This window comes from Artemia franciscana, chromosome 3 (assembly GCF_032884065.1).
Source record: "Artemia franciscana chromosome 3, ASM3288406v1, whole genome shotgun sequence".
Taxonomy (NCBI): domain Eukaryota; kingdom Metazoa; phylum Arthropoda; class Branchiopoda; order Anostraca; family Artemiidae; genus Artemia; species Artemia franciscana.
Window position 1 is genome coordinate 36,151,414 of NC_088865.1, and position 25,757 is coordinate 36,177,170.

The 25,757-nt window shown below is 34.4% G+C and overlaps 1 protein-coding gene and 1 long non-coding RNA gene across 7 annotated transcripts in view; one reads left to right on the plus strand and one right to left on the minus strand.

Annotated features, from left to right (window-relative positions):
• Positions 1-6,256, minus strand: part of LOC136025237 (uncharacterized) — a 55,980-nt gene extending 49,724 nt beyond the window's left edge. Inside the window, exon 1 of the long non-coding RNA XR_010617042.1 lies at positions 6,203-6,256. This is a non-coding gene — a long non-coding RNA (uncharacterized LOC136025237). The remainder of the gene's footprint in view (positions 1-6,202) is intronic.
• The window catches only part of LOC136025230 (extracellular serine/threonine protein kinase four-jointed-like), a 91,027-nt gene extending 81,244 nt beyond the window's left edge, over positions 1-9,783 (plus strand). For all 6 annotated transcript variants that reach the window (XM_065701063.1, XM_065701064.1, XM_065701059.1 and 3 more), the window contains one exon: positions 6,366-9,783. In XM_065701063.1, the coding sequence (XP_065557135.1) occupies positions 6,697-7,992 (1,296 nt within the window). In that variant the 5' untranslated portion in view covers positions 6,366-6,696 and the 3' untranslated portion in view covers positions 7,993-9,783. The remainder of the gene's footprint in view (positions 1-6,365) is intronic.
• The last annotated feature ends 15,974 nt before the right edge of the window (positions 9,784-25,757 follow it).

The following is a 25,757-nucleotide window of genomic DNA, read 5'->3' on the forward strand; positions in this document are numbered from 1 at the left end:
TTCTATACGTAATATTTTATGTCCGTTTTAAGTTTTAATGCTGCTCATTAGTTCCAGTTGAAAAGATTATTGTTTCTTTTTTTTAAATAATGCTAGAAAATCTTGTACCCCTTTCATGGAAATTCTCTTCCCTAATGAAAAATTCCTCCATGGAAAGATCTTCCCACGTAGACCCCTCCCCCTGACCCACCCTCACCACAACGCGAAAAAGTCCCCCCGAAAATGTCTATGAACTTCATAATAACCATTACTATATGTAAACAATGGTCAAAGTTTGTAACTTGCAGCCCCTCCCCCGGAGACTTTGGGGGATTAAGTCGTCCCCAAAGATATAGTTATTAGGTTTTTGACTACGCTGAACAGAATGGCTATCTCAAAATTTTGATCCGGTGACTTTGGGGAAAAATGTGCGTAGGAGGGGCCATAGGTGCCCTCTATTTTTTTGTCACCAAAAAAGGGCAGTAGAACTTTTAATTTCCGTTAGAATGAGGCCTCTCGCGACATTCTAGGACCACTGGGTCGATACGATCACCCCTGAAAAACAAAACAAAAAAAAACAAAACAAACAAATAAACACCCATCCGTGATCTGTCTTCTGGCAAAAAAATACAAAATTCCACATTTTTGTAGATAGGAGCTTGAAATTTCTATAAAGGGGTTGTCTAATACGCTGAATCTGATGGTGTGATTTTCGTTAAGATTCTATGACTTTTAGGGGCTGTTTCCCCCTATTTCATAAAATTAGGCAAATTTTCACAGGCTAGTAATTTTTGATGGATAAGACTAAAGTTGATGAAACTTATATATTTAAAATCAACAGTAATATTGGTATCAAAAATCCGTTTTTTTAGTTTCGGTTACTATTGAGCCGGGTCGCTCCTTACTACAGTTCGTTACCACGAACTGTTTGAAACTAGCTATTGTACAAACTTCATAAGTAATCCCATTCATTTTCAATTGTGGCACCTATTTGGCATCTAAATTCCTGTAAAACATATTGTTGGTCCTGTTTGACACAATTGTCTTTTTTGAAACTAAGATAGTTCCAATAACAAATTGCGTTTCATATTTATATGTAATATATACATATATATATATATATATATATATATATATATATATATATATATATATATATATATATATATATATATATATATATATATATATATATATATATATATAGGCCTATATTGAAAGATTGAAATTGGAGAATGCCGAAATTCACCAGTGAATGTCCGAATTTTTTTTTCTCCTTGGATTTAGTCAGCTTTGCCAGTCAGCTTTTTCAGTTTTAATGCAAGGTTGATGGTGACAGGCTAGGTTAGATTTTTAACCCATTTCTGAGATCTATAACCTAATCCAACCTAACTTTAACTTTTACCATCAAACCTTGCATAAGACTGACAAAGCTGTCTGGCAAAGCTGTTTGAATGCAAGCAGAGAAAAAGGAATTTGAGATGTTCATTAGTGAAAATATATAAATATATATATATATATATATATATATATATATATATATATATATATATATATATATATATATATATATATATATATATATATATATATATGTATATATATATGTATATATATATATATGTATATATATATTTATATATATATATATATATATATATATATATATATATATATATATATATATATATATATATATATATATATATATATATATGTATATATATATATATATATATATATATATATATATATATATATATATATATATATATATATATATATATATATTATACATATATATATATATATATATATATATATATATATATGTATATATATATATATATATATATATATATATATATATATATATATATATATATATATATATATATATATATATATATATATATATATATATATATATATATATATATATTATACATATATATATATATATATATATATATATATATATATATATATATATATATATATATATATATATATATATATATATATATATATATATAATTTTTTGGATGGGGAAGGTCAGTTCGTCATTTTGTGAAGAGAAAGGGGGACGGCTGAACCCCCAAAATGCATTTTGATTGCTAATTTTTCATGAGAGGTTCTTCAGATCCTAATGGAAGGTAATGTACATCCCTTCATCTGGGCAATGTATTCGGAATAAGCATGCAGAATACATGGTAAGGCGGAGATAGCTCCCTTCTTATTGTAGTTTGCGGAAAATAAAATGTCGCATGCGGAAAGACGAAATGGACATGATATATCCCCATGGGGCTATATGTACACTGATATCCCACTTGAAAAACTTTGGCATTTCAGCCTCTCCCCCTCTATCAACAATTACTATTTGTTGATGGTGCAACTTTTCACGGTTGATCTTGGTTTCCGAAGTATATATGAAAAGTTGAACTTAAAGGCTTTTGAAAATGAAACTGCGGAGCTTCATTTGAACTGAAAAAAAATTACCTTGATATTTATGAGGGGTTGCCTCCTCTTGAGCTCATTCCCCCAATCTTCACGCTAAAGTTTAGTTTTTTCTTTATGGATAATATTAATAGCAATTATAACATGTTGAAACATCAGTCCCCCATTTTAGTGGGGATCAGCCTCATGTGTTGGACAATTGAGGCTTGTTTTAAGTTTTAACGTCACTTTGAGGGCCGTATCCAGATTTTTTTCGGGGGGGAGGTTTACAAAGGATTTCTTGGGGGGAGTTGAGTACAAAAACTTCAATAAACGTATCTAGAATTTGTTTATATTCATCTTTGTTATGTTTTTATGAGTCTGACAAAAATTTCAAGGGGGGATTCAAACCCCCTTACCCCCCCCCCCCTTCCTTCTGTAGACGGCATTGGTCAATTTTTAATTCATTCGAAAAATATTTTTTATTTGTAAAATAATAGTAAAAAAAAATCGACGTTAAAAATAATCTATGAAACAACAATCTAAAAATCATGTGACTTGTTTAGTAGGCTTCAAAAGTTACTCGGCAGGTAAGTGGTGAAATCGAATTTGAAGACCACTAATTGCCAAATACTTCCTGGGCGAAGGGTAAAAATGACAACAAAGAAGAATTAGGCCATTAAAACACGTTATCATTACCTAAAAGAGTCTTTGTTTAAATATTGAGCCTCTCTGCGACTGAAATGACTATCAATAGGCCTGATCACGCTTTGCGACAGGCTCTGATTAATTTAGCTGTTTTTCTGGGCAAAGAACTGATGCCTATCGTTGTGCCTTTTATCCTGCTCCTTGTGAGCACTATTAGTTAAATCCCAAATAAGGGGTAGTGGGTATACATAAATCGATTTTTAAGGGGGTCTTGTTCCCTTCCAAAATAAATTCTTTCTTTATATATTTTTGAAGCTTGTTTTGGAGGGCTCGGTGTTAAAGCGGATCAACCCCACATATTTACCAAGGGTGGTGGTCTTTGGACGTGTTCCCATCGGTAGAATGTCAGGTTTTCGCGGTTTTGCTTTTAGTTGCTAATATTTTACAGAGAAATCGCATATATTTGCGTATATTCAAATAGGTTACCCCCTCCTTAAATTTTAGTCTCTGAAAGAAATTAACCTTTGAGATTAAATAGATAAATAAGCAATAAAACTAAATATAAATGAATAAGTGAACTAAAAAATTAATAATTCCTAATCTGAATAGATTTTACCCTATACGTTTGCCTAATCAAGTCAATTTCCTCCCAATTTCAAATTACAGATTCCCCAACAGTTCAATACTTTTCAAGGTACTTCTGAACAAATTCTTCGTTCTTACATTAGCCGAGGTGTTTCACTCGTTAAATGTACATTAATCATATCCCCTCCTTGATAAAACTTTGAAAGTCTTGAAAGCTCATGTCCTGATCCTCTCGGATCCTCCTGTTAGACTCGGACAGTGAAAATCTGAACGCTAACAGACCAGCTTTCTATAAAAATTCACTAAAAATTTAAAGCTAAATCTCATTAATTGAAAGAAACGAAGGGACGTCCTCTTTCAGAATGTACACCAGGCGGTACATGTAATTTTAGGTATTTTAAAAATACCTAATTTAAGGTATTATGTCGAAAAGGTGTCGTATATATGGGGAAATTTGACCAATCGAGTATATAACTATAAATGCGACATCATTTTTTTTGCAATTAGAAGAAGAGGAAGAATTTGCCACCTTCATTAGAGATTTAACTTACATTAAGGCAATGTTAAAGTAGGAAATTTACAATTCAAGACTTTGGATGAACTTCGTCAATGAACTCTCAGACAAATCTATTGAATGAACCGTTAACTATTTGCGGACTGGAAGATATTATTTTGTTCTGCATTTGTTTTATTATTTGTTTTGTATAAATACTTAAGTTTTAATTTTAGTGCTTTAGTATTTCTGCTGATGAAGATCGCTCTACTTGTGATCTAAATATCCAATTTTTTTAATCTGTTTTCACTGTCTAATAAATGAATTTACCCATATTTGAACCTTTATTTGGTGGTAGGGTAAAAGGTCAATGGGTCTTATGTGGGGGGATTAATTTAGGGCGAGCTGTCCTAACTTTTCGTGAAAGGTCGTTCAGATCAATGTGGAAAGAAGATTTAGCCTCTACTATCCACTCATTTTAAATGATATACTCGGAATAAGCATATATTATGGATGCTAAGGGGAGAAAGTCGCTCTTTACCTTCAACTAAAAACGTCTTTTAAATATAGCAATGATTCAAACAAAGTAAATAGTTATGCACTAGGTCAGCAGCATTAATATCGCTAGGTTATTTTCTTTGGTTATTTAAAAAAAAAACTTTGTCCATATAAGGTAGAGCGCCGTTAAAATTTAGAAGATTAAGGTAAAAATGAGGGATATTGCCTCTGTGGTAGCCCCTGAAAACGTACTATGATTTATGAAATGTGTTCAATTAGTACTTGCAAGTATGTTATTTACTCATTGTTCTAATTCATATTTAACATAAAATTAAGTTTCCCAAACAATAATTTATATGACAGTGGATATTTACTTCAAAACTTAGTAATTATGCCCAGTTTATTATCTAAGCCTACTTAAATATTCGGTTTAGAACCTGCATAAAGTCCAGTGAAATGCAGTTTAAATCTTAGCGTGTCAGAAAGGAGGGGCATTTCTCCTTCTGACCTCATTAATTTATAACGCCGCTCTCACTTTTTACACGGAAACACTTTTTTTTAATTTAATTTCTTGTCTTCTTGTTCATTTTGTAATGAAAATTTTTCACATTTATTGATTGGGACTTCGTGGAATGGTCATTTCATCACACCAAAATCAGGATTATTTTTCATACTTTTCTTTTACTTTTGAAGGTTTTAATGAGCGAACTAGTGCCTTGCTTTTTCAATTTAGATGTTGTTTTTCTTCATTTTTTATACAAATAAATTTTTATCTCATTAAAAAAAATTATATTTGTTTAATTTATGTTAACCTTTAAATTAGACATATTATTAACTAATCTCTTGTCCATTTTTTCTTAAATTTCCATTCATCTTCAATTCAATTAAATCTTTAATTTTCACCATAGGTTAGGAATGGTGCGTAAGGTTTCGGTTTGGTACAATCAGGCGTGTACATAGCATCGGCTTACCCCATCCTCATATACTTTTTATCTTTATACGGATCAGGGCAAATGTTTTATCCATCTCCCCTTTTGGGGAGCATACAATGCATTTAATTGCTTATTGATAAACAGGAATTTAGGGTTATATTCCATAATTTTTTTATACTTTTGGTACTAATCTGTTAGCCAGTGCACACTTGAGAATTTGGACCTATAAAATCGGACAGTAACCGGTTTATTGCTGTTTGTATACGAAGACAATTAGCTTCGGGTCAGTGGAAAATTACATTGTATCTAAATTTTAATAAATATTTAGTTAGCATTTTGGTTAGGTTACAATTGCATGCAGCCCCGCTATACTCAACCCCCCCCCTCGATGTACAAATATCGATGTAACCCTCTATCCATTTCCCTAGTACCTCAGTTGTTTCAACCCCGTACCTGTAGATCCAAATTCTCGAGTGTGTACTGGCTAACAGATAAGTACCATACTTTAAATCCTCGGTATTTATCTGCTTTGAAAAACACAGAAAACGTCGCTTCTAATCGTCTAAGAAGAAGTTGTTTTTTAACCAATATTTTCGTAGCTCTATCCTTTCATGTTCAACAACGACCTTACTTTTCCTTTTCATTCTTTTTGGCGTCAAATTTAGCGTATAAATGTTTCTGTACTGATAAAGCAACGGCGACGGTTAGCCGACAATGCAATCACTCCTGGTCTTGATAAGATTACAATAAAGTACATATGAGATAAGCGCGAATAATCCTTTATTATTTTTCAGAATTAACCGAGCGGAAGGCTGAATCCCGGTAGAGCACCTGACACTGAAAAATAGCCATCAAAGCTACCCCACGGATGAATTGGTAGTCAGTACCTGAGGTATTCAACCATTGTACCCCCCGTTGTCACATAGCGAATGCTGAGACCCTGAGTCCAACCCGAGAGAGATTCAATAGACAGTCTTCAGTAGTTGTTTGATGCGAACGGACGGGACTTGTTAGTTTGATACTGCTTATTGCCAATTTTGCCATTGGATATTCAAGTTGGAAAAATATACTTTGTGACTTGTAGGAAAAGTATATTACATTTTGGATAATAGTGATCATGCCCATATGCTTGTAGTTGAGTGGGCATCACACTTGAGAATGAGAAAACCTAGACTGTTTGGTGTAGAGGCAGCTTTACCAATGCCTGGACCCTCTCCTTCATCAAAACCATCTAGGAGTCTGTGTTTAGCCACTGCGTGCCTAGCTTTTACGTTAGGTACTGTAGTTGGTGCCATAGTTGCTTTTGTGCTTTTACCTGGCCTTCCTTACCAAGACCTTACTAATTTGACTCTACCTGTTACTGAAACTAAGGCTTCTGTAACTTTTGTTGAACCTTTAAAAGTGAATATATCTCATGTCAGGCCAGAGCCCATCGAAATCACTGAGACAAATGTGATACATATACATTCAGAAACAGTTGATGGTATTTTTTGGAGTGAAAATGTAGAAAATCTACTGCCTAAAGGATTCACTGAAGAAATAGAAGAAGAATGGATACGATACTTGAAAAAAAGTCGGATTGCTCGACTTGAAGAAGGTTGTGGTCGGATGCAGAATCGTCTTGTCATTTTTGATAATGGTAAGAGATCTTGTGGCCGTTACCGGCAAAATTTCGATCAAATTCAGGGAGAGATTTTTAGTTATTACCTAGCTCGCCTCCTTGGTATTCGTAATTTGCCTCCCACATCTCTTGCCCTGGTTAGACCTGAAAAAGAAAAGTGGTTTAATATAAGATCGCAATTAACCTTAGCTCAGTGGAATGAAGACCGTCCTGTAGTTTTGACTCAGTTCATTGAAGGACTAGAACCAGCTTTAATTCCCCCAGTGTTAAGAAACTCAACTCGACGCTTACATCCATCAGATATATCCCAGTTCAGAGTTGATGAAGACGTTGAACAGCTCAAAGAGTTAGCCCAGTGGTCAGAGCTGATTATTTTTGACTATTTAACTGCAAATCTTGATCGTGTGGTAAATAATATGTATAATCTTCAATGGAACCCTCAAATGATGGACGCACCTGCCCATAATTTAGTGAAAGATCCACAGAGCGGACTTTTAATTTTTCTAGACAATGAAAGTGGGTTGTTACATGGTTATAGATTACTTGATAAATATGAACATTATCATAAATTATTATTGGATAGTATGTGTGTATTTAGGCGGAGGACAGTGAAGCGATTACGGAAGCTACAGAGTGGAAAGAATATAGGTAGTTTGATGAAAGATTTATTTGAAAGTAGAGAAAAAGAAGTATCTGATTACTTACCTTTCTTACCCGACAAAACTATTAAAATCTTAATGCAAAGGATAGACAGGGTGTTAAGTCAGGTTGATCGTTGTGAAAATTTGTATCAATCCTGAAGTCTGTGATAAAATAACTTTTTCATTAGAGTTTGGCAACTCATCATAGCGCCATTGTTTCCGAACGTCCCATTTAGGTTGAAACATTGCCTCGAGTCTGAGATCTCCTGGGGTATCCGTAAGTCCGCTACCCTATCCAATGTGCCACCTAGGGATCAAATGATGAAGTGTATAGTGTTTCGTTTCGTTCATGCAAATGCAATTGCTTGTTTAGCCGAACGAACGCCAAGCTTGTTGGATCCCATTATTTGTTACGAATGAAAGCAATCCATTTTTGTTTTCAATCAAAGCTTGTTTCTTTCCTCGTATGTTCTTTGTTTGGCCTAGACCGATAATCGCCGAGTTTTATAATAGCAAGTTTTTTGTCTTTTACTGTCTCTTGCTGAATGTCGAAAAAAGCTTAAATGGTTTAAAAATGAAGGGGAGGGGGGAGTATTGGTAGATTCTTTTATTTAGAAGACCTTTGAACTTTTTATTCTAAAAATCGTGTTTGAAAATGAAAAGTAAACACAGACAGTACCTATAAGTTTTACTGAAGACAACGAAAAAACAAATGAGAATGTGTTTATGGTTTCTATGGAATATTCTTGAAAACTGTTTCTGATGCAAATGTAGGCAGAGAAACATTTCTAGTATCAAACCGTTTCTAAAAGTATTTATTTTATCCTTCTCCACATTTTACCCATCCTGTAAAATATTAAACCTTACGTTTTAAATCTTTTAAATGTTTTGAAAAAAGTATCTGAAAATATGGTGATTTTTCAATACGATGGTCAAGGAAACCAAAAATGATAATTGTAACTTGAGTGGGGTTGAGGTGAATAATCATATAAATTGGTTCAAAAACTTCTTAAGCATCATGGCGCGTATCTTGAGTAATAATTATGGTACCATATCCAACCTAACGAGTTTAAGGTCTTTAAACTCACATATCCCAATGATATTATGCATAAGATAGCATTTTTCTTTTCTTTTCAAACAAAACAATTTCTATGCAAAACACTATATTTTATATTTTGTATTCCTATTATTTTCTTTGTTTTCGTATGACTTTAATTTTTAAATCCTCAGACCTGCTGTGTCAAAAATCGGATTTAAGTCATTTGTTTAAATATCTCCATATCCAAAATGAATTTGAGCGATGTGACAAGCAATATCTGTTTAAATCGTACATAATTTGCTGTTACCTGTTTTTGACCCCTGTTTACTTGACTGGGAAGTGGACTTTGTTTATTGAATTTACTGTCCCACACCACAAAATTCTATAGCCTGTATATATCAAGTTGGACTCAGGAATTTGTGACAAGGCGTTTTAGCGGAGACAGTAATGATTTTACAGCCCTTCTGAACCCTATTAAATACTGAACCTACCTGGGCCTAAACGATGTGTAACTATGTCAACTTGAACAATGAGATAATCGAAGGGGATTTTGGGTCTTGTTTTAAATGCCCTTAAGGTAACGGAAGGTGACAATAAACACTTGCTGTAAGAATTTCAGTCTGTAAGAGTAAATTAAACAATGATGAGTTACATTTTTTCATAACTTGCTCTACTCTGTTAAATTGAGCAATATCCTTTGTTAAAGAATTTGAACGTTCTTTCTTTTGTTTGCTGTGTTTTGCAAACGGATTTTTTTTTATGAATTTCGCCAATTCAAACCTAGTCTGTCGTGTATTTTATGAAGTGTATATTACATATGTATTTAACGGAGTTGTAAATTTAGTTGTTTCATAATAATGTATATATGTAAAGACTATTTTTAATAATGTTATTAAAATTATGCGATCGTATATTTTGTTTCTCTTTGCACTTAAGAAATAGAGGTTCTACGACTCAAGTTGTTCAATCAAAAATGCATAAGCTGCACGGATTTGAGTTAGTGCAGCTCATTGGCTCAGCAGAAACTGTTTGTGTTCTCTGCTGCTGAACTCATTGCATCCTTCTCAATGTCGCCGGGGCTGGGGGTTAGGACCTCCATTGTTCTTCGAGTTTGAATGTGCTATTCTGGGTTTGAAGAAAATGCTGGCACGCATTTGTTACACTTGGAGCAAATCCAAATACATAATGTAAGCGGTTTTCCAAATTTTACCAATCGATGCATTAGACTGATACTCTTTTATGATACGATTAACTCAAAACCATGGAGAATGTACGCAATGTGTTTAGATTTTGGCTGGTGAGTACAGGCACAAATGTGAAAGGGATATTCCGGACTGTGCCCCATCCGTCCGAAACCTGCTATTTTTTTCGTTTTTTTACATAAACCCTCTATTGTTCGGTTTTGAATGTACCTTGACCTTCCCTCCACCAGAGAAAACCTTCCCTATGTGTTGGGGTGAGTATTGTATAAAAAAATTTATTTGTGAAATATAGCCAGAGGCACAAGAGCATCTTTTTTGTGCATAATCCTTGGCTTGGTTTCATGCATGGATATGCTTTGGCAATGTTTGTCTTTTGTCCTTATGCTGACTACAATAGAAACAAGTCTAAGGCTATTTTTCCAAATGAGCTCCGATATAGTGTCGTTTCAAGGGAAAAAAGTGAAGCTAACGAATGTCTTGGAATAGTATCGACTATCTATACTTCAGCTTCATTTCATTTTTAATGCAGTATATATCTTAGATATATTCTTTAAATGATTTTTTCTTTTTTGAAACAGCAGACAATCCATAATTTTGTTTCGTAACCTAATGTCACACAGTAGCGTAAATTAAGCCTAAATATGCACTTTTTTCAAGGTTTATCAGTTTTTTATGGTTGTGCCATCTTGACTTTGCCATTGCTTTCTAGTAAGTACAAAATCAAAGAAAATTCCTTGCAAAAGAACAGTGACTTAAACCATATGCCGGTCTAAGCCCTGTTATATCACTGTAAAACCCATCCACAGGTCTTTTTCTATTTATCCTAGTTCGAAACACAATATGTTCTATATATTCTTGTTTTTTTATCACCAACAAGAAGTGTTAAATAGTACAACACACTGGGCAAAGAAGAACAAAAGTGTAAACATAATTAACAGTTAAGCTTAAGGTTTATGTTCCCTGTGCTAGTTTCGGTATGTTATTTTTCTGCTCTCGTGCAATTGTAATATATCAACGGGAGAGGAAAATTTTTCTATTACTCAATAGCTGAGATTCAGTTCTATCCACCTACAGACGTGAATTCCTGAAATTTGGTATATAGAGTTTTTTTTTTGGATTAAAAATAATTTGAAAATTGGTTGAAAATTGCTGAAAAAGGACAATTTTTTACATTTTTTAAGCTAGTCTACACCCTTATTTAAGAAAAAAACTTAAGTAATAATTCTGGCTCGGTGAACGAACAGACCCGAGAGTATAGGTATATAAGTATCTTGTCATTTTGCTGCAAGTTACAGCTGCAGACTTGTAAAATTACCTATTTTAGATGGAACATATACCTTAAGCTTCAATCGGTAATAATTGAAAAAAAGGGAAAACTAACAATTATCAAAACTGAAGGAAAGACAACACTGGCTCGTCCGCACTAAATGCATGGAGCTTGTAGCTGTCGGGATACGGGAGTATGTCTGTGAAATCTAATACTAAGCTTCTAAAACTTCTTGTTCGCATGACTTTGTTTTGATTCTAGATACCAGTTCAAGGGCAGTTTGTATTAAGCCAACTTTGCAAAATAGCCAAATTACTCTTAAAGCAGTAATTTTGGGCCATGCCCCACCTAGGTGTTTCTAAATTCTTGACGCCGCCTCGTGATATTTAAATTCTGTTGTTCAAAATTTTACATACATTCCCTCAAAGGAAGCTTGAAAGGCTATTAACTTGGATTTTTTTTTGTCCTTCTTTAGGCTATGCTAATAAAAATATTGCCTGTATAAACAACCATTTATATAATCCATGACGCTATTTCAATAATATAATGTATTTTTTTTTTGCTCTTTAAATGCATATGAATGTAACGTTATTCACATGAAAAATGTTTTTTTCTTCCAAAATTAAGGCTCTAAAATATAGTTAGCCAAAGGGTGTACGTCCTGCCCACGACCCTGCAAAATATTACGATGCCCCAATGGTGGGGCCTACACCCCATGTTGGTAATCACGGCCCTGAAGAAACATTCTGCTTGTGATCTTCCCTAAGTGAAGGTGCGGGCCCCCAGACACCATCCACAATGTGATTCTTAGTAAATGATGTTTTGTTAGAAACAAAGTTTTGGAAAGTGATAATTAAGAAAAAGCAAATGAAAGTATTTAATGACTTGTAATTGCTTTCGTTTATGGCTGAAGTTTGTATATAAAAAAACAGAAAAAAATTCAAAGGATAAGTGATGGCATAGAAATAGGTTTCTCTGGTGTGAGGAAGTGATTCGATTGAATTCAGAAGTTAAATCTGCATTGGTGAATGAAATAAGCTATGTTGTATGTCGCTCAGTCTTATTCTTCTATACTGTGGAGTAATAATAAAGATTTTGAACTTTCTCATCCTCTGGTTATTTAGGACTTGAAATCAGCTGTTGGAATTGGAAACCATAAAAACGCTGACTAGTTATGCGTCTGGGTCAATCCTTGAAAATATGAGATTTGGAATTTTGATTCAAATCACCTAGAGTTGACTCATGAACACTATTTATAAGTACCAAAATTTTGGCACATTTTGTTCAACAATGATAGTTTTTTACGAACAAGTAAGATTAGAATTCTCTTCTCAGTATCTCTTCTAAAGACTGACTTTAAAACGTTGAAACGTTTTTGAAATGCACGAATAGAACAGAAAGATGGGCATAATCACAGAAGATGAAGAAATCCTGCCGAAGAAGATATCCTAAAGCCTTAGAAGAAACATTTATTTATTCTTACAAGATTTATTTTTCCTATGCTAACTTATCTAGGAATGGAATAAAAAAAAAATTCAAATCTTATAACTAAACTGATAATTTGAACTTAGAATATTTTCATCGCAGTCAGATATAAATTATGCTTTTCAGTTGGGATGTCAATTTTGGTCTATGGAGCTTAAATGGTTTATGGCCTCCGTGTGCTTCAGTTGTTTGTGCTCGTTAGCCTAGAAAGACAAAATATGTGTATTATTCAGTAATGATAGCCATTTTCGTCAGTCCTCTTTGACAAGTAAAAAAAAATATTCTTTGACAAGATTACAAAAAAAAATTAGAAAAAAAGAAAAGCAGGTAGTGGAACTTTAAGTCGACTCGAAAACGGTCACAGCAGCGAGGGTCTTATTTCAATTCAAACAGATCGTGGTAACGAACTGTTTATTCTGTTTATTCAATAGTAACTGAAACTCTAAAAAACGGAATTTTGATACCAATAGATACATCTGAAGAATCGAATTTTTATGCTGAGTTCAAATATATATGTTTCATCAAGTTTGATCAAGTTTCATCAAGTTTACGAGCCTGAGAAAATTTGCAGTATTTTCGAAAAAAGGAGAAAAACTCCCCTAAAAGTCATAGAGAACTAATGAAAATCACATCATCCGATTCAGCGTATCAGAGAACCCTACTGTAGAGGTTTCAAGCTCCTATCTACAAAAATGTGGAATTTATATTTTTTGCCAGAAGATAGAACACCGATGCATGTTTATTTGTTTTTTGTTTGTTTGTTGTGGTTTTTTTTTTCAGGGATGATCGTATCGACCCAGTGATTCTACAATATAGCGATAGGGATCATTTGAATGAAATTAAATGTTCTAGGGCCCTTTTTAAGAGACCACATTGAAGGGCAACTAAGCTCCCTCCCACGCTTTTCCTTTTCCCAAAGTCACCTGATCAAAATTTTGAGATAGCTACTTTGTTCAGTATCAAATAACTATGTCTTTGAGGAAGACAATCCCCCACAGTCCCCGGGGGAAGGGCTGCAAGTTATGAACCTTACCCATTGTCTACATATAGTACTGGTTATTGAGAAGTATACAGATGTTTTCAGGGTGTATTTTTTCTGGTCGGGGGAAGGAGCTACATGGGGGCATCTTTCCATCTAGAATTTTTCAGGGTTAAGAGAATTCTCCATGAAATGGGCGCCAGATACCCCTGCATTATTTAAAAAACGATCAGATATTAAATAAAATAAAAAAGAAGTTTTTCAACTGAAAGAGGAGCAACATTAAAACTTAAAACGAGCAGAAATTATTACATATATGAGAGGGTGTGCCCCCTCGTCAATGCTTCACTCTTTACACAAATTTTTTTTTAGTACTTTCAAAAGAGCTATTTATTCTAATTAAACTGCCTTTGTGTTTCAGGGGTTATTCTTAAAGAATTGGAACACAATCCGAACTTTAGCGTAAAGAGCAAGGTATTGACGAGGGGGCACACCCCCTTATATATGTAGTAATTTTTGTCTGTTTTAGGTTTTAATGTTGCTCCTTACTTGGAGTTGAAAAAACTTGTTTTTTTTATTTAATTTCTTAACTTAATGCGACAACAAGTTGCATTAAATAAATAAACAAAAAAAAATTGAAAAAGCGATTGGCAAAAAAAATAACGAATTCATTGGCTAACTTTTCTAATTCTTGTAAATAAAAGAAAATTTAACATCAATAACGATAGTGACGAAAAAATGTCAAAAAAGACCAAGAAAAAAAATCTTATGTTTAAGCCACCTCTGGGACTGGCTGCTCCCTCCTCAACGCCCCGCTCTTTACGCTAAAGTTTGACGCTTTCTCTCAACTCTACTTTTTAAAACAGTAAAAAACTTTATCGTAAAGAGCGGGGCGTTGAGGAGGGATCAGCCCCTTTCATATACAAAGTAATTTCTGTTCGTTTTAAGTTTTAATGTCGCTCCTTACTTTCAGTTAAAAAAACTTGTGTTTTTATTTAATTTCTGAACGTTTTTGAATTAATGCATGTTTTGGTTTTGGCTCTCCACAGATGGATAATTAAAACAAAATTTGCATATTTATTCTTTTTGGCTAAATGGCTTTCTCATAGTTTTGATCCAATGATTTTTAGAAAAAGGGAGCAGGGGAGGAGGCCTAGTTGCCCTCTCAATCTTTTGTTACTTAAAAAGCCAACTAGAACTTTTAATTTTTAGGAACGTTTTTATTAGTAAAACATACACGTAGCTTACGAATTAGATTACGCAACGAATTTCTGTGTTCGTATATTTTTATTATGTATATGAGGGAGGTTTACTCCCTCGTCAGTACCTCGCTCTTTAAAATAAAGCTTAAAATGTGTCCCAATTCCTTGAGAATGACCGCTGAATCACAAAGGCCGCAGAATAAATAGTTGAAATTACTAAAAATACTTTAGCGTAAAGAGCGAGGTATTAGAAGGAGGTGAACCCCTCATATGCGTAATAATTTCTGTTCCTTTTAAGTTTTAATGCTGCTCCTTACTTTCCCCAATCCAGAACTTCTTCATATTTATTTTTTCATTGTTTTTGTTTCAATAATGCTAGAAAATCCTGCGCTCCCTTCATTGAAATTCTCTTCCCCCATGACAAATTCCTCCGTGGAAAAGGTCCCCCAACATATCTCCCTCTTCTCAACAACTCCCCCCCCAACCAAAAAATCCCCTTGAAAAGTATGTACACTTCCCAATAACCATTACTATATATAAGTAGTGGTCAAAGTTTGGAACTTGTAGCCCCTCCCACGGGGACCATGGGGGAGTAAGTCGCCCTCAAAGACATAGTTATAAGGTTTTTTAGACTATGCTGATTAAAATGGCTATCTCAGAATTTTTATTCGGTGACTGGGAAAATAATTGATGTGGGAGGGGGCCAATGTGCCCTCCATTTTTTTGGTCTCTTAAAGAGGGCACTAGAACTTTTCATTTCCATTAGAATGAGCCCTCTCGCAATACTCTAGGATTATTGAGTCGATACGATCATCCCTAGGGGAAAAAAAGAAAGAAAACAAATACACATGCAGCCGTGATCTGCCTTCTGGCAAAAAATTCTAAATTCTACATTTTTGTAGATAGGAGTTTGAAAGTTCTACAGTAGGGTTCTCTGATATGCTGAATGTGATGGTGTGATTTTTTTAAGATTCTTTGACTTTTAGGTGGTGTTTCCTCCTATTTTCTACTAGGTCGATACGATCACCCCTGGAAAAAAAATAGATACGCATCCGTCATCTGTCTTCTGGCAAAAATACAAAATTCTGCATTTTTAATGCGGAATTAAAACTTCTAGAGTAGGGTTCTCTGATACGTTAAATATGATGGTGTGATTTTGTTAAGATTGTATGACTTTTAGGGGGGTGTTCTCCCCTATTTTCTAAAATAAGGCAAATTTTCTCAGGCTCGTAACTTTTGATGGGTAAGAATAGGCTTGAAACTTATATATTTAAAATTAGCAATAAAATGCGATTCTTTGATATAGCTATTGGTATCAAAATTGCCGTTTTTTAGAGTAATGTTTACTATTGAGCCGGGTCGCTCTTTACTACAGTTCGTTACCAGGAACTGTTTGACTGGTTTTCTGTGTTCACTTTGGGATAATCAGCTTATTCTGAGGGAGATAAAATACTATTCAGGTATATTTTAATTAGATATTTAATACATAGAGGTGGTTAGGTTAGGTATTTAATATAATGCGTTCCGGTGGGCCTTCTTTTCATAATTCTCTGTTTTAGTTTCCGTAATTTTGCTACTAAAATATTATATTTTCAGAAAAGTTTCGTGTATTTCACTATGATTAACCTAACTTCACTTCTTGAGTGTAGTCGCTATAACACGTAAGTACCATTCTTTTTTTCATTTTTTTTTTATTTTATTTAGTAAAATGAATCTCAGTACTTGGTGATTATTTTGTTGCAATAAAACCTTAACAGCCAGAAAATGGTTCGAATTTGTATCTACGCTAGTGAGCTCACACAATGAAAAAATTTTTTTAGTGTCTTAAGTAGACGGATGATCAAATGATCGATGATAATATGATTGATTATTTAGGAACTAAAGAGGACTGGAGATGGCAACGTTCATTTGTATTCAATCGTCGAAATTTCTTTGCTGTCGTCGATTTTTTTCAATTCTCGCTTGGAAAAATTAAACAATACCATAGGTCTTTCTGAATTAATGGGTAGAATATTTACAATCATATGGACGATCTGCTGCTTATTTGGACTTACAATGATGTGTTTATTTAATTTCTACGCTCTTGAATTTTCCTTAGAAGTGCTTTATTAACTTAATGACTTACTCAGTTCCTCAGGTATAAACAGAGGCGGGACGGGGATGATTGCCTGCTAAATTAAAAAAGAATACTGTTTTTGGCATTTTTACTGAAATAAATAAAAAAAACGACAAAACTACCCTTCCCCCCAAAGAATTAAGAAAAATTAAGGGACTTGTGTCTTATAGCCACCAAACTCAAGTTCTGTCGAGAAGTGAAGTTTGGCTAATGGTAATGAAATAAAACAAATATGATAAAAATAAAATACTTTATTAGCAAAATTATGAAAACTATAACGAAGAATTATGGAAGGGGGGCTGCCCAGAACGCGATATACCTAAACTAACCTAACCAAAATACCAACTAAATATTTAATTAAAATATAGCTACAATTTAGTTTCCCATCAAGCCGAAGCTAATATTGTCTGGTATAAAGATCATCAAAACTGGTTATTGTCTTATGTTCGCAAAAATAAAAAAGAACTAGTTTTTTTATAACGGAAAGTAAGGAGGGACATTAAAACTTAAAACTAACAGTAATTACTCCGTATATGAAATGGGTTGTCCTCTCCGCAATCCCTCGCTCTTTACGCTAAAGTCTTTAATTGTTTTAAAAAGTAGAATGGTGGCAAAGAGTCAAAGTTTAGCGTAAAGAGCGAGGGATTGCGGAGAGGACAACCCATTTCATACACGGAGTAATTTCTGTTCGTTTTAAGTTTTAATTTTGCTCCTTACTTTCCGTTGAAAAAACAAGTTTTTTTATTTAATTTCTGAACGTTTTTTGAATTAATGCATGTTTGATTTTGGCTCTCAGCACATAAATTATTAAAATGAAATTTGCATATTAATTCTTTTTTTTGGCTGAATGGCTTTCTCTTAGTCTTTGAGAAATAAGGGGTGGGGAAGGAGGCGTAGTTGCCCTCCAATTTTTCGAGACAACTAGAACTTTTAATTTTTAACGAACGTTTTTATTAGTAAAACATATACGTAACTTAAGAATTAACTTACATAACAAACTTTTATATTTTTAAATTTTTATTATGTATATGAGGGGGTTTGTCCCCTCGTTAATACCTCGCTCTTTACACTAAATCTTAAGTTTCGTCACAATTCTTTAAGAATGACCCCTGAATCAGAAAGGCCGTAGAATAAATAATTGAAATTACTGAAAATACTTTAGCATAAAGAGCAAGGTATTTTTCTCCTCCTAAATACCTCGCTCTTTATGTTAAAGTATTTTTAGAACCTCTCATATGATTAATTTTAAGTTTTAATACTACTCCTTACTTTCAATTGAAAAAACTTTTTCATGTTTATATTTTCATTGTTTTTTTATAGTAGCCTAATGCTAGAAAATCCTGCGCCCTTTTCATTGAATTTCTCTTCCCCCTTCAAATATTCCTCCAAGGAAAGATCCTCCAACATAGCCCCCTTCCCTCAACCCCACCCCCCAAACCAAAAAAAATCCCCCTGAAAATGTCTGTACACTTCCCAATAATCATTACTGTATGTAAACACTGGTCAAAGTTTGTTACTTGCAGCCCCTCCCCCAGGGAGTGTGGGGCAGTAAGTCTTCCCTAAAGATATAGTTATTATAGTTTTCGACTATGCGGAACAAAATGGGAATCTCAAGATTTTGATCCATTGACTTTGGGAAAAAATGAGTGTGGGAGGGGCCCTAGGTGCCCTCCAATTTTTTGGTCACTTAAAAAGGGCACTAGAACTTGGAACACTTGGTCAATACGATGACCCTGGGGAAAAGAAAAAACAAACAAACAAATAAACACGCACCCGTGATTTGTTTTCTGGCAAAAAAAATACGAAATTCCACATTTTTGTAGATAAGAGCTCGAAATTGTTGCTATAAGGTTCTCTGATACGCTGAATGCAATGGTATGATTTTTGTTAAGATTCTATGACTTTACGGGGGTGTTTCCCCTTATTTTCCAAAATAAGATAAATTTTCTGAGGCTCGTAACTTTTGATGACAAAGACTAAATTTGATGAAACTTATATATTTAAATCAGCACGAACATCTGATTCTTTTTATGTATCTTTTAGCATCGAAATTCCGATTTTTAGACTTTCGTTTATTATTGAGCCGGGTCGCTCCTTACTACATTTCGTTACCACGAACTGTTTGATACAAGATCTTGGATGTGGTGGCTATAAGACAAATATACCAAAATTAATTTTAAACCCTTTTCCCTGCATCATTGTGAATTGAAACCCTAAGCTAAGTCCATTTATATTCACTTTGGGAAAATCTTGTGACCTCAGAGCAGGCACTGGTAGAGGGCAAGAAGGCAATGGCCTGCCCAGTAAACAAGAATTTATTAAACATATTATAAAAATTTGAGAAATATTTCCATTAAAATCTTGGTAAAAACAGAGCTGATAAAAACACTTGCCTCCGACCCTTGGAACATCCTGGTGGTACTCATGGACCTCGCTCGGAAAGTAAAAAAGTTGAAAGGATGAGAAAACTTAAAATTCCTAGAATGATTTTATTAAATAAGCCTGAAGGAACTTGCCACTTTTTCGTATTATACTGAAATCATCCATATAAAAGAAACACAAAAAAAAGAACAAAATTAAAGTTGCTGCTCCCGCGATGTAATTATATTTTGTGTAGAACAGATTCGACTTCAGTATGTGTAAAGGTAATAATTTGCATTTTTGTCAAAGTAATATTCAAAGCTCATTCTTTTATAATCAGTCCACTTGATTGACTGGTTCAGTCCATTCCTCTGTTTCTTGTTTGGTTCTCAAGGCACTTGGAGGTTTGTGTTTCTATTAAAAACAAAAAACAAAATAATAATGTTATATGTGTGGTTTTTCGTTTATGGAAACAGTTAAAGCTCACAACTTTTAATACATAAATTGTTTTTGCTGTATCTTTCAGGCTGAGGGAAAAATGTGCTTGTAAAAACAACTAACTGATAGTTATAGTAAAAAAAAACTCGTTTTTTGCTCTCTGCCCTCGTTTAAATTTATGTTTGGTAATGCAACGTATTTTGAATTAACGTCTTAGCTGAGATTACGTTGAATATCCCGGTGGTTAAGTATTAAGTATTAGTAATAAAACATAGATATAAACATAGACATAAGAACAGACATAGACATAGACATAGAAATAGATATAGACAAAGACATAGACTAACCTAACCTGTCTATTCTGACCCAACTAATCCTCTCGATGATGCAAGATTTCCCGGGTGGCGGAAAACATACGGTGGCGGAAAAACGCGGTGGCGTTAAAACACCCACACCGGAAATTCTTTTACGGCTACTGTCATTCTCATGCCCAATATAAGTCAATAGCTAAAGACTTTGAATCATAAGAAGCGAAAGACTTTCTAATCTACAACTTGGTAAGATACAAGATTCCATAACCATATAACCATTGCCATGTAGCTATATTTTGTGTTGAGTCGTTTCATATCAGATTAAATGTTAGACTGACTGAAAAGAAGATGAAAAGAAAGACTTTTTTTCAACTGAAAGTAAGGAGCAACATTATAACTTAAAACGAATAGAAATCATTCCGTATATGAGGGTAGGTTTTTCTCTCATCAATACCTCACTCTTTACGCTAAACTATTTTATAGCTTAAAAAGAAAGATTCTTAGTCCAATTAAACGCCCCTTGTGTTTCAAGAGTCGTCCTCAGCAATGCCGAAGAAGAAGTTCTTAGCGGAGTACCCCAGGGGTCAATTCTCGGCCCCCTTCTGTTTAATCTCTACATCAACGACCTAGTTGAGGGCATCAAATCTGACATCCTTCTCTACGCGGACGACACAAAGCTCTATCGCGTCATCTCGTCATGTGAAGACATTCACCACCTGCAGGCGGATCTCCAACGAATCGATGACTGGATGAAGAAGTGGATCATGGAAATCAATACCCAGAAAAGTCATATCCTCACTCTGGGTCCACAAAACTTTTCGTCCTCATACTTTCTTGGTTCCGCTGCACTCACTCTTAGTAGAGAAGAAAGAGACCTAGGCATCTTAGTGGATTCTGAACTGAACTTCAGTAGCCACTATGAAGCTGTCGTCAAGAAGGCTTCCAAAGTTGCTGGTATGATCAGAAGAAACTTCTCGTGCGAGGACGACAAAATGCTTGCTACGCTCTATAAGTCCCTTGTCCGCCCGATTCTTGAGTATGAACATTGTTCTACAAGACCATACTACAACAAGGACATCGATGCTCTCGAAAATGTTCAGAAGAGGATAACTAAATTCTCTCCCAGGTTACGCTTCCTTCCCTACGAAGAGCGGCTTAGAAAGCTTGAAATCCCAACCCTCGCCTATAGATTCCATCGTGGTGATCTTATTGAAATGTACAAGCTCTGCAATGGAGCCTATGATAACGTACCAGCCCAGAGAATCGTGCAGTTCAATAAAAATCATCTCCGAGGACATCAGTACAAAGTGAGTATGGAACGTTTTTACAAGGACATGGGCCGATGGACTTTCGGCAACCGAGTTGTTCAGCATTGGAACAACTTACCAGAAAGAGTAATCTGCTCCACAAACCTACGGACATTCAAGAAGGAAGTTGATGAATATTATTCAAGTGACATTTTCTCCTTATGCAAATTTAGAAGAAATGCAAGTTAAGATTTTTGATTTGTAGAGGCTTAACGGCCTGCCATCAAATTTGCGAATATATTTATTTATTTATTTATATTTAAAGAATTGGGACAAAAAGTCAAACTTTAGCGAATATAGCGTTTATCATTTTCTATATAGGAGCTTGAAACTTCTACAGTAGGGTTCTCTGATATGCTGAATTTAATGGTATGCTTTTTATTAAGATCGCTTGACGTTTTGTGAGTATTTCTCCTTTTTCGAATTAGACAAATTTTGTCAGGCTGCATGGGTATCGTTAAACTTAATCTCCCTTATAAATTTTGAATCAGCTTACAAACTTTATTCTTTTCATTTTCCTATTGTTATCAAAATTCTGTCTTTTAGAGTTTCGGTTACTATTAAGCCGTGTTGCTCCTTACTTATAGTTCGCTACCACGAACTTACTTACTTAGCTTAGACTTAGGTCCTCCCACGCCTGAGGTCGCATAAGGCAGCAATAGTGGTTCGCCACGGCGACCTGTCCTTAGCCCTCGACCAAAGCTCCTCCATCGAAGACCTCGCCAGCTTCGCCTCCTTCTCTAACATCCTGCCAACGGTCATTTTGGGTCTCCCTGACTTGCGGAGGCCAGGGGGTATCCAACACCATATGTCATGAGGTAGCCTTCCATCACCCATTCGCACCATGTGCCCCCAATACATCCATCGTCGCTTTCTAATGGCATCAATGATGGGGGTATGATTCGTCATGGTATAAATCTCATCATTTCTTATTCCCTCAGTCCAATGTATATTCAAAATAGATCTTAGGCAGTTATTATCGAATGCCCGTAGTCGTTTTCCTAGTTGCGCAGTGATACTCCAAGTTTCACAGCCACATGTAAGGACGGAGAGGACATTGCTATTATAAATTCTGAGTTTAAGCTTCCGGGAATGTTTGCTATTTCTCCAATCATTTCTGAGACCATTGAAGGATAATGAGACAATATCCATGGAATTTTTGTTTGTCTTTCCTTGGTTTTAAACCAAGTCCAAAGGTATTATAAAAATTATTGTCGATAAAGCGAAGTTCTTAAATTATATCAAGTTTTTTTTTTTAATCTTGAAGTGAATTTTCTTATTTAGTGGCAATGATACAGTTTTATGGGATCACTTTTCAAATATATCAGAATCCAGGATCCTTTTATCACCCACGATGTCTAAAAGGATTTTTATCTTGTCTTTTAAGAGATTATTAATCGAAAACCTTTAGCATTTAATTTGCAATTAATTTTTTTCTTTCTAAATCTTCACTCTGAGTCTTCAATGTTGGGTTTGCTTATGGACACCGATCTATTAGTCCAGGTAATGTCATCTCTGACACATCTCAATCCCTGACACTATCTCAAACCGACATCTCTCTAAAAGCAGGCATTCAGGTAGAAAAAAGCTCAAATTTAGAGAGTCTATCAAAGCCAAAAGTGAGGATACATTCATTTGCGCAACTTGATTTATTGTGACATTGTGAAAAATAAAAAAAAATGTATAACAGTTGCTTAAAAATTATTAAAAATATTTTTCCAGATAATAACTACTTTTAATGGATATGATTGTTTTGCCTTATAATTTTTTTATATTTTTTTTCATTCATGAGATTTTTGTCATCTATTGGTTCGGCTTCTATCTAGTTTGAAGTATCATATAAAAAAATGTTGAATTTTCTTTTGGAGGATCTAACTTTAGTCGGGAAGGGATTGGAACTGATCTGAAAATTGTTTAATATATTGACATTTTCAACACAACGCAAAAAATTTTTGACATGTAGCAATCTGAAAGTTCCTTTTGACATCAAAGAAAGCAAATTCGTTCTTCTTGGGTCGAGGGGTAAGAGTCAAGGATCTCGCCGAAAAGAGAGATCAGCAGAAAAAGCCAATTTTGCATGGTTAGAAAGGTCTCCTCTGTCACGTCGATTTCCGCCCTGATGCCCGATTTCTGTCCAATCTCTGAGGAATCAAAAATCTATGTGAGATCTTGCAGGAACCTGCTTGCCATGGCAGAATAAAGAAATTAGAATTAAACAATGAGATACATGCTAGCCATGCAATAAAGTGATTCATCGGTTTTCTAGATGAAGGGCTCAAAACCTTCAATTGGAGGTTTTAAACCATGGCAAAGCGATTGTACATTTTAAAATTTACATTGCCCAGCTTTACGACACTTTTTGAGCAAAAATTAATATTTTATGGCACAAAATAGCAGAGAACGCCACTTTGCTTTGACAAGATCTCTTTTGTTATTCAAAGCAGTTATCATCTGTTGATGATTGATCAACAACCTTGATAGTCACGGCAACAGTCATGTCATTATCTGCTAAAAATTTATGAATAAGACGGAACTCATTGCGGTTTCACGTCATACTGTAAGGCTTGATGAGAATATTGTATATTTTTTTTTTTCAAGATGGAAATGGGGGCTAAATACGTCCTATTTAGGGCTTTAGACTATGACCGACCGGCTGGCTATCGTAGACTTGGCAGATTCTGGCATTTTGACAACAAGCGTTGTTCCCTCCTCAACGCCCCGCTCTTTACGCTAAAGTTTGACTTTGTCTCTCAACTTTACTTTATAAAACAGTAAAAAACTTTAGCTTAAAGAGCGGAGCGTTGAGGAAGAAAAACCTCTTTTATATACGGAGTAATTTCTGTTCGTTTTAAGTTTAAATGTCGGTCCTTACTTTCAGTTAAAAAAAAACCTTGTTTTTATTATTTAATCTGTTATATAAAACAAACTTGAGAAGAGAGTTTTGGTGACAATAAAATATAACGAAAATAGAATAATTTATTAAGAAAATTTGAAGATATTTGTGAATTATCAAATTGGGAGCTTCGGCGTCGGTTGACCGTCTCAAAGACAAAGGAGAGTTCATCATTAACGCGATTCTTGACCTAGTTCATTATTAACGCGATTCTTGTGGACACCGGTTAGTTTCCTTTGACTAGTGATAGAGAATATAGTGTCTTACCATGGATATTCAAATTAAGATTTGGGATTTGCCAAGGACAGAAGAACAGGTAATTATATTTTTCTAGGATTAGGGGTTGTTACCCAAAGCAAAACACTGCGTCAATGGACACACCATGACTTTTTACTGTTACGAGAAGCAACATTTTTGGAAGTGTGACACTGCTTTCTGGGAGCACATTTCCAAGTTGAAGTTTTCACAATTTACCATATTTTGTTTTTTTCATTAGCATTAACCAAACTTCACTTCTCGAATGTGTTTTATATAAATGACAAGTACCAATAAAAATGATAATAGAAACACGAGTTTCACTATATAATAAATTTTAGAAATAGAGCGGGGACAATATCCACCTTAAACTTTTTTCACAAGGAATTTCTTTAAATTTGCTTTAAATTACTTGAGTGTTAACGTCTGTATCAAGTCCTCTGGTAGACAATTTTATACCTGGTATTTAGAGAAATGACAGATATGCAGATAGAGACAGAAGTCAAGCACAGGAGATACCGGGAAATTTTCTGCTTTCCGATTTCGGCCTGTATAATACCACTTTGCATGACTGTTTTTGGTTTAAACGCGTTTACATTTTGTAAAGAACTCCTTGGATTCTCAAAGTAGTCACGAAATTTGGTTTATTTTTCTTTTGCTTTTGACTATATCATTTATTGATTTTCTCGAAATTAAGTGGTTGAATTCCGTCAATATTATTTTCAATTTGCCTTTAATTTTGCTAACTGCTCATTAAGTTATCACTGTCTCTATGTAGAGCTAAAATTTTACTTTTTTTTTTTGGTCTTTTGGTAATACATTTTGTGTACAACTGTCTTTATTACCATTGATTATGTTCCTTTATGTTAGTAATAAAGTATGCAAAAGTACCTAATTTTAACTTCAAAAGCATTTGAAAAATTTTTCACAAAGTCCCCTGTGGATTCTTGAAAAAACCCTTTCCAATGCTGCGTTCCAAGCATGGCATATCAGCGAGTTACATCCAGCAAGTCTGGGCAGATAGAAGCGGTTTGGCTACTTTGACTACTTTCATTCATGTACCTCATGC